General features: G+C 42.7%; 1 protein-coding gene across 1 annotated transcript; it reads right to left on the bottom strand.

The window, feature by feature from the left end:
- Positions 1–1,631: 1,631 nt before the first annotated feature.
- On the bottom strand, positions 1,632–2,096 carry LOC146180281 (uncharacterized). Its single transcript, XM_084579948.1, has one exon. It carries the CDS (start codon positions 2,094–2,096, stop codon positions 1,632–1,634), a length of 465 nt encoding a protein of 154 aa, XP_084436074.1.
- Between the last annotated feature and the right edge of the window lie 6,906 nt (positions 2,097–9,002).

Consider the following 9,002-nt stretch of genomic DNA (forward strand, 5'->3'; position numbering starts at 1 on the left):
AAAATTAGCCACATGTTGCAAAACATAGATGAGAGGTTACAAAATCTAAAAAACAACACATCCTACCTGTGGCATGTAGGGTTTCACATCCTAAAGTGACATATGTAGCTATGAAGAATACTGTAGTGGAGAGCTCCAGACTAATTTGACTGCCCGGGGTTGTATGATATGCAGGGCATCTGGTTTAGACATGCTCTTTTTTATTTATTTTATACACCACGAAATGGTTCTCTTCATTCTTCATTCAGCTTTTCCTAGCCGGCACATCTAATACTTCTGGCTTGAATGAATCTTCCTCAGCAGCTCTTCATTTTTGCAGATGTGTGCGTGGTACTGTTCACATGTCATGTGCACATTTACTTTAAGTAGCAACATTGCTTTAAGTGTTGTCGCTTGAAGCTGCGTCTTCTCTGCAGACCATAACTTGTTCATAATAGAAAACACTCTCTCCACTGGTGCATTTGTACCTGGTAAGCACATGCAGTACTCAACAATTGCCCTCATGTTCTCGCAAGGCACATCGTTTGTCTCGAAATGCTGAAGCACCTCCATCCAACGTTCCCCAACTGGTTTCTTCTGCCTCTTCCATTCATCTAGTTTTTCAGGTGTGACGTAACGTGAAATGTTGCATGCTTCGTCAAATAAATAATTCTCGTCGAGGTGGACGTCATTGAACTTTGAAGTAATGAGCAGCTGACTCCTCTGCACATCATCCCAAAGTGGTGCTGACTCCAGAGAGGCCCATGAGAAACAGCTAACCTCATCAAATTGTGTGCACCATCACTCGAGGTATGACAGGTCTGGTAGAACCTTTTCGCCCCAACTACTACCGATCCTCTTTAAACTTCTCCTGATTCCTCAAGTGCTGTTATTCTAGAACGCACACTTAAGGGCAAAAATGTCTGCTTAAGTCTGTCTTCAACTTTGGTCTGCAGTTGTTTCAGAGCTTTGTGGATTTCCATGGCAGTCTTGAAACATGGTCGCTTGGCTATGTATTTCCTTCCTCCATGGCTATGCAGAAAGAATAGCCAGAGCTCTCCACAAGGATTTTCAAAAAATGTCTTAATCAAAGAGGGGCATTTTTCTGCCGACAAAAAGAATGACTTTAAAGCCGGGAAAAGCTTGAGCACTCTCTCAACAGCTGACATTATTGCCAACCACCTTGTTTTGCTGTAGCCCAGAAGCCGCTGGTACTCAACAGACTCGAAGTCACAAAACTCCTTGAATGCTCCACCCGCACTGTGTAAATATAAAAGTATGAATAGAGTTTGACAATCACGGCTTCAATGTCAAGCGGCAGACAATCGGCAGCAGTCTGGATGGTGTTTCGCACAATATGTGCTGCACAGCCAATCCCAATGATATTTTGAGGTAAAGAATTTCGCATTCTTGAGAACACATTGTTTTTCCCATTCCGCTCGGCACCGCCGAAGTTGCAGTTTGTCGCTAAAAGCAACCAGCTTTGATGCGATGTTGTTGACTTCCAGTGCTTTTAGGATGTACTGGCTCACAATGTCGAGGTCTCACCTGGCAAGGTGTCGATCTCCAGCAGCTTCGTTTGCACACCAGCAGCAGAGGTGAAGTAGCGGATCATTATTGGAAATATTTTCAAATTTTTATGGTTCGACGCATCATAGAAAACAGGTGAATTTTAGTTCAGCCTTCAACTCTTTCACGGCAGAATGAGCAAGTACGTTCAAGGCAATCGCTTCGGCTTTTGTGCGTGCGCAGGCAAACCTCTTGTCGAAAAGCTTCTGAAGAAGTTTTGATGTGCAATCCATCAAACGAAAGCTTTGGTTGTGGGTGATCATATGATACGCAAACACGCCTTCGGAAGCAGCGAGCTTCAGCTCCTTGTCACCAGCACATTCTTGTCTGAAAAGCTTCGTTAGGGTGCTGGAAGACGCAGCAGCTGATATATTTCGCTTGTGCTTCTCGGTGCCTATATGTTTTAAAATGTCAGAACGTCCACTGTGGGCGATGGAACAGTCTGCCCCACATTTTTCGCAGCGGACATCGTGCTCTGACTTCGTCTTTTTCAAGAACGGAAACTCTTTACCTAGTTCGCCACTGAACTTGCACTTCCTTTTAGGCATTGCGGTTGGCGCAATAAAGAAGCAACACTTCACCAAAAAACAAGCGTAAGCATGCTGCGAACGTTCTGGACTTGGCCAACAAAACATGGAGGAAGGAAACAACTCCTTCCTCCATGCAACGAAAGTCTCTCTGGCTAGATCTTCTAGTACACTGTAGCTGTACCGTATGGTCCCAAGAAAAGTCGTTCTGGGGACAATATGGCTTGTTCATTCATGATTGCGGTAATTTCGGCTGGTTCGGTACATCCATGGCGAAGCGGGTGTCGCGAGTGTAGCCAAAGCGGGACAGAACGCCTTCCCACAAGTATGCTGGCGGGACAGCAGGACCACACCCGCAAAAGCCGGACATGTCCCACCTAAATCGGGATGTATGGTCGCACTCGGAACATCGGCGATCATAAATGGACACGCCGATGTCTGGGTTTGGTTTTGCGCTGGGTTTGCCTGGGTTGCAAGGCGCTGGGTTTGCCGGTCATTTCACGACCGTTCGACCCTGCTTCTGCTGTCTTTTTCTTTTTTTTTCTTTTTTATAGCGGTTGTCTTGTTCTGGCAATGACAGTGCTGTAGGAAAGAAGGAAGGAATCTGGGACGGAATTTGGAGGGAAGATGAAAGAATAGGTGGGCTTCTCGTCTGGAGAACAAGTTGTTTTGTTCACTAGCTTTACTTAGTTTTTGCATGGATGGAAACTAGAAAGTAATTTAAAAGTAATTGAATTACTCAATATAGGTAACTGTAATGTAATTTCATTACTTTTTGGGAGAAGTAATGAGTAATGTAATTTAATTACTTTTCTGTGATTTTCAGCAAAGTAATTAGTAATGTAGTTTAATTCCTTTTGAAAAGTAATTTTGCCATGTATTCCCTCAACCCCACCTGCAACAGTGGACGGCGCCGCCGGAGACAGCGCGGCCGCTGACAAAGCATTGCTTAAAGCAACTGCGGCGACGACGAGAAGGCTCGCCGAATGGTGCAGTGCAGTTCGCCAACTGTGATGAAGCTTGGGCCGGGTGTGTGGGTGTGTGTGTGGTGAGGGTAAGCGCGGTCGTGGGGTGTGTCCAGGTTAAAGTGCTCTAGAATATTGATGACGAAGCAGTGCTGTGAAGCACGTGCACTATTCCAACAGAAAGTGTCCCAGGCTGTACGTGCACGTTGTCATCTTATCAGAGACGGTAAATCTGAACGCGGCAAAGATTTGTAGCCACAGTCTGGTTAATGTCTTTGTCCTGAAACGACAATAGATGGCACTAGCCTGTCTTAAGCGGGTCGGGTAGGGGGGAGCCGGTTGTCGAGCTTAGCCAGCCCGACCCGTCCGGGTTTACATGAGCTCGATTCTGTCGGGCAAAGATCGCTGCTACACCGTGCGTCGAGCAAATGAACCAGGCGCAGGCGGGAGAGGAGGAGGAATGCTCAGACGAACAGCTCACGGTCCCCGACCTGCAAGGAGGCAAGAGAGGAGGCGCCTGCCCGACGCGTCAGCGTATACATGCCCCTCGCCCATCGGGTAGGGTAGAGCCAACCCACCCCCTGCAGTCGGGCTGGCGGGACACGACCCGACGGTCCTTTAGCTCGACCCCCTAGCGTATACATGAGCCCGATAGCCGGTTTTTAGCCCGACAGGCCTCCCCGACCCGACTTTGTCGGTCTCATGTAAACCCCCTGCTAGTTGATGTCTCTTTCGACAATTGTGTGTGTGTGTGTGTGTTTTGTTATTAGCTGGGACACCAATCCGGTGTCCACCCGTTACAAAGGGACTAGCTAACACTATAATCATCATACATAAACCTAGACGAAGTTAGGGATCATAAAGTAATCCATGGAATATTCCTAACCAAACTTAACCGGGCAGCCAAAACCAACAAGAAACACATTATACGACAAAGGTAACTATCGAGATTTCAATGAAAAACTAACAAGGTTTTGGGAATTTCTATCTGTTGATTTTTATGTGCGATCTGTAGAGCAAAACTGGTCATTGTTTAAATCTAAAGTGCATGCTAATCAATACCTATATTCCAACCATAAGCGTAGTTCCTCCCGTTGGTTTAATTCTACACTTAGGCAAATGCCGGACAAATGTATATAAAACCTCGTTCTTTCTACTGACGATCAATGAGTGGAACCGACTGCCAGCTGGCATCACTGAGTGCTGCACGGAAAATTTATTTCGGGCTTTTTTATCGGATGTGTGACGTGGCGCCCAGTTGTCTTGCGCGTGTTTCCTTCATCACTTTGTTTTTGAGTGTTTTCATCACTTTGTTCGTCGCGCAGTTGCCCCCTTTAGATGCATGTTTCTCATTCTGTATTATCATTTGTGTCGCATTATTTTCTTCATTTTTATGTATTTTTATTGTACTACTGGCGTTTCTAGCAATGTTATTTGTCATCTCCCCCCCTGCAATAATGCCTTCGGGCGCTGCAGGAATCTGTGATTACTGTAATAAATAAATTAAAAACAAGAAAGAATCGACAATTTCGTGCAGCCAAACACACCAACAGTCCACAAGCATGGCAGAAATACAAACCAAGATACATCTAAACTATATAACTTAGAGGTTACTAAATCTAAACGCTCTTTTTATGAATCCACCCTGCCTAACTTACTTCGCACTAATCCAAAGCAATTCTGGAATGCAATTAATCTCAAAGATAACGATAAGCCTTTATCATTAATGGATAAGGATAGGCCTGTCCCCAATGACAAGGTAGCGGAAATACTCAATCTAACCTTTTCCTCCGTTTTCACAAGAGAGCCAGACGATAACCTTCCACTTGTTTCCTTGTATAATCATCACATCATGCCAGATATCACATTTGCGTCCCATGGAATCTTGAAACTAATCGAATCTTTAAAATTGACGTCATCAGCTGGCATCGACAGCATCAATACTAAAGTGCTCAAAAACACAAAGGAAATCACCAGTATTACTTTGTCCCATATTTTTCAGCAGTCATTGTCATCCGGTATCGTCCTTCATGATCGGAAAGTGGGTAAGATTGTTCCAGTTCCTAAGCCAGGTTCTACTAACTACCGGCCCATATCACTAACCAGCGTCAAAATCATGGAACACATTATTTACTCGCATATCACAAGTTTTCTTACATCTGTCAAGTTCTTTCACCCTAACCAGCACGCATTTCAAAAAGGACTTTCATGCGAAACCCAACTCTCACTATTTCTTCACAATATAAGTATTAACGTAGACCTTAACATACCGGTTGACGCCCTCTTCATCGACTTCGAGAAGGCTTTTGACAAAGTCCCTCACAAACGGCTACTACTGAAACTTTTGCAACTAAACCTTAACCTGCTTGTCCTCAACTGGATTCAGGATTTTCTCACTATCCGTCAGCAATTTGTAGAGGCCAACTATACAACTTCTGCGCTATCTAACATACTCTCTGGTGTGCCACAAGGCACAGTCCTCGGCCCTCTCCTTTTCTTAATTTACATCAATGACATCAATGCACCCTGGTTCTTACTGACCAATAATATTTCATCAAAAATTCGCTTATTTGCTGACGATTGTGATTTACCGTTCTATTAACAGCTCTGCAGATAACAATATTCTTCAGTCCGATTTACAAATTTTGGAAAAGTGATGTCGATGGCTTATGGTCTTAAACACTAACAAAACTGCGCTTGTTTCTTTCCACAGATGACAAAATGACCCTACCCCAAATTATCTTCTGAACGGTTCCAGTGTCTCATCCCTCAACTGCATTAAATATCTTGGTGTTGATATCTTGGGTACCCTTAATTGGTCCACACACATTGTGCGCATAATTAACAATGCTAATAGAACTCTCGGCTATCTTCGTCGTAATTTACGCTTGACTTCACCAGCAGTTAAATTACTGGCTTATAAAACATTAATTCGGCCAAAACTAGAGTATGCATCTGCCATCTGGGACTCCGTTCAACTTAACCTAACTAAATCCATTGAACTTGCTCAAAACCGCGCCGTTCGATTCATCTACTCAAATTACTTGTACTCCACCGGTGTTACTTGTCTAAAAAATAATGCATGCCTACCTAACCTCCAGCAACGCTGTATTGTTGCAAGACTTTGTTTGTACTATAAAATGTTTCACAATTTTCCTTATAACTGTTCTATTCAGCCTGCTATTCACTGCTATTCAGCCTGCACAAGCCACCATAAGGCCGTTTACTCTCCACCTGCTTGCACCGTCACCCATCTTCACTCCTTTGTTCAAACAGCTCGTGACTGGAACAATCTTCCCACAAGTGCCATCCTTCATACAAGCCCGGACCATTTCAAGAAAGCCATAGAGACATTGTTTTATTAACACCAGGTTGTTTGCCCACCCCTCATGTAAAGCCCTCACCCAAGGGCCCTCGAGGTATCTGAAATAAATAAATAAATAAATTTTGATTGCAATTGCACGTGCGACCACTGCTTCTGTGTCCCGATTGCTGAAAAGCTTGCAGCTGTGATGTGTGCACAAGCATAGAAAGTTGGTTGGTTTCTTCTAGACATTCTCTCAGTGCACAAAAACACACGGACGAAGATAGAAGAGAACTAGAACTCACATTTCAACTGTGTACACATATACTTGCCTGTTGCGTTCAATTGCCACAGTGTAAGAATTTATTATTGCACCCTGGTTCTTACTGACGTACGTGCATAGCAGTGCTGGTCGAGTGTGGTCTAGTTAGAGGTTAGGATATAGGAATTCAGTACCCCCCCACACACACACACGGTGTCCCAGTTAAATGCCACCAACGTTTAAAAAGGTGATGCATCCAATATAGCATAGTGAAACGTTCTTCGGGATGTTGACAGTTACCTGGCCTTCTCTGGAGTATTTTTTTTTTTATTCACCAAAGTTAATGTAATATGAATTGTAAAAAATTCTGAGCTCGCAGCTAAAGCCAGATAACTTTAGGAAATTTTTTACATAGGTCAAAAATGCTTCAGCCCAAGTAACCTTTTCAGTTTTCACAGGTTGGTGTAGTCAATGTTTAAAATAATTTAGGCTCATTGAGCAAAACCATATTTATGCAATACATTCCAAACCTCACAAAAGGTGAATTTTTCACGATATGCAGGCCTGAATTGGGAATTAAGGCCTTTGAGCTGAAAATATTTGAGATGGTTCATTATACATATCAATGTTACAGCTTTTAATGAACAAGATTTTAAGCAAGTATATTTTATTTTACGGGAGAAATTATTTCTTGAAGTACATACCAGCCATAGTGCCATGCACTGCTAAACTGCGACTTCCCTGCAGAACAATAAAGTGTAGTGTATAGTACAATATAGTTCACATATGTGCCCTCATAATTGGTCTGAACTGAATAAATTGTGACAAACTAGGAATGTGATTAACCGAATCGAATTTTGAAGGCAGTTTGCTAATCCTCTTCATGTTACTTCTGGCTCAGGCTAATGCAACCCCTTATGATTTAAGCCCATAACTGCAAGCTTGCACTTGTTGCTACACTTCCCAGTCTGCTGCAGACGTCCAATGCACTTTATGTGTGAAGTCCTGAATAGTTTTGATTCTACCAATAAATTATAGTTTCCCTCAATATAGCACAATTTCAAGGAGATATACTTTTCGTCCTTTATTTTGATGGACCCCTGTCAGAAAGATACTTCTTTTTTCACTCCAAGCAGATCTTGTTTCGTTAAGTACTTTAGTAGAAGTAGAGCGATTTGGGCGAGTTGAGATTGATCCATCATATTTTTTTCACACGTGCGTTAAGTCTGCCATGGCGAATAAAATTTTAGTTGAGAGTCAGCGCTCGTCCTGTGTCGTCCTTCCTTAGAGTCCCCACTTTTTTTCATGCTGTTTGATATGATGAAGTCATTTAGTATTGCTCATTGAAATGTGAACATACTGAATGCACAAAACAATTTAAAGCAGTGCAAAGGCAGCTTAATTTCTCTGCAGCCTTCTTTATCTGTCAACTCATGGCTTGTACAAACAGGTTTCAGACTGAATATGCAAACCATAACATTAGAGGGTGACATGTAGGTGTTCTACAGCGAAGTAACAGCTCTGCAAAGCTGCCAAGGCTAATAATAATTTAATTAATTTGGTATTACAGGAAAGGAAAGGCGCAGTATCTGTCACACTTGTGCTGTGGACACCTAAACTGCACCTGAAGGGAAGGGAGGAAGGTGGGAGCGAAATCGGAGAGAAAGGGGTGCCATAGTGGAGGGCTCCGGAGTAATTTCGACCACCTGGGGATCTTTAACGTGCACTGACATCGCACAACACACGGATGCCTCTCCGTTTTGCCTCCACCAAAATGCAGCCACCGGTGGTCGGGATTGAACCTGGGTACTCCGGTACAGTAGTCGGGCGTCTTACCACTGCAGCACTGTGGTGGGGCTGTAATTAGAATAATAATTTCTCCTCTACAAAAAAATTTACCTACATAAAGTCATCCAGAATATAAGCAAGACATTGATGTATATGCTCAGCCATTTCAAGTGTTTTTATATTGAAGGCTTTAGTTTCTAACACAGGCCTGAATATCACAAAGACAGTTCTTGCAGAGTTTGAAACTTATTATTTTAAAACTGCTTCGTTCAACAACTTTAAAATTAACTGCAGCAGCCAGTGAAAGTGTAAAATACTTCTTTCGGTTGGAACATCGGTAAGGTTAATGTAAAACATTTCTTTAAATGCCTCATTTTTTTTTAGTATTTAGTGGCCCAAGAAAACACAATAAGTTCTTGTACTGTTCAATTCATCAAGTGACATGAAAGAACAAAGCAAGTTGAATATTCTAAAATAATTTCCTTCGTGCATCTTGTAGCACTCGCGATTTAAGAATATCTGAAACCAACTTTTACTGTTTTCTTGCGAAAATTCAAATAGCGTTTATGTCAACAAAAAGTTTTCCTGAAAAAAATACTTCGAAGAAA

The sequence above is a fragment of the Amblyomma maculatum genome, chromosome 9 (genome assembly GCF_055883805.1).
Source record: "Amblyomma maculatum isolate TAMU_Amacu chromosome 9, ASM5588380v1, whole genome shotgun sequence".
NCBI lineage: Eukaryota > Metazoa > Arthropoda > Arachnida > Ixodida > Ixodidae > Amblyomma > Amblyomma maculatum.

Excerpts from the sequence above, each read along its gene's own strand:
- LOC146180281 (XM_084579948.1), bottom strand. The coding sequence starts at position 2,096 with ATGCCTAAAAGGAAGTGCAAGTTCAGTGGCGAACTAGGTAAAGAGTTT.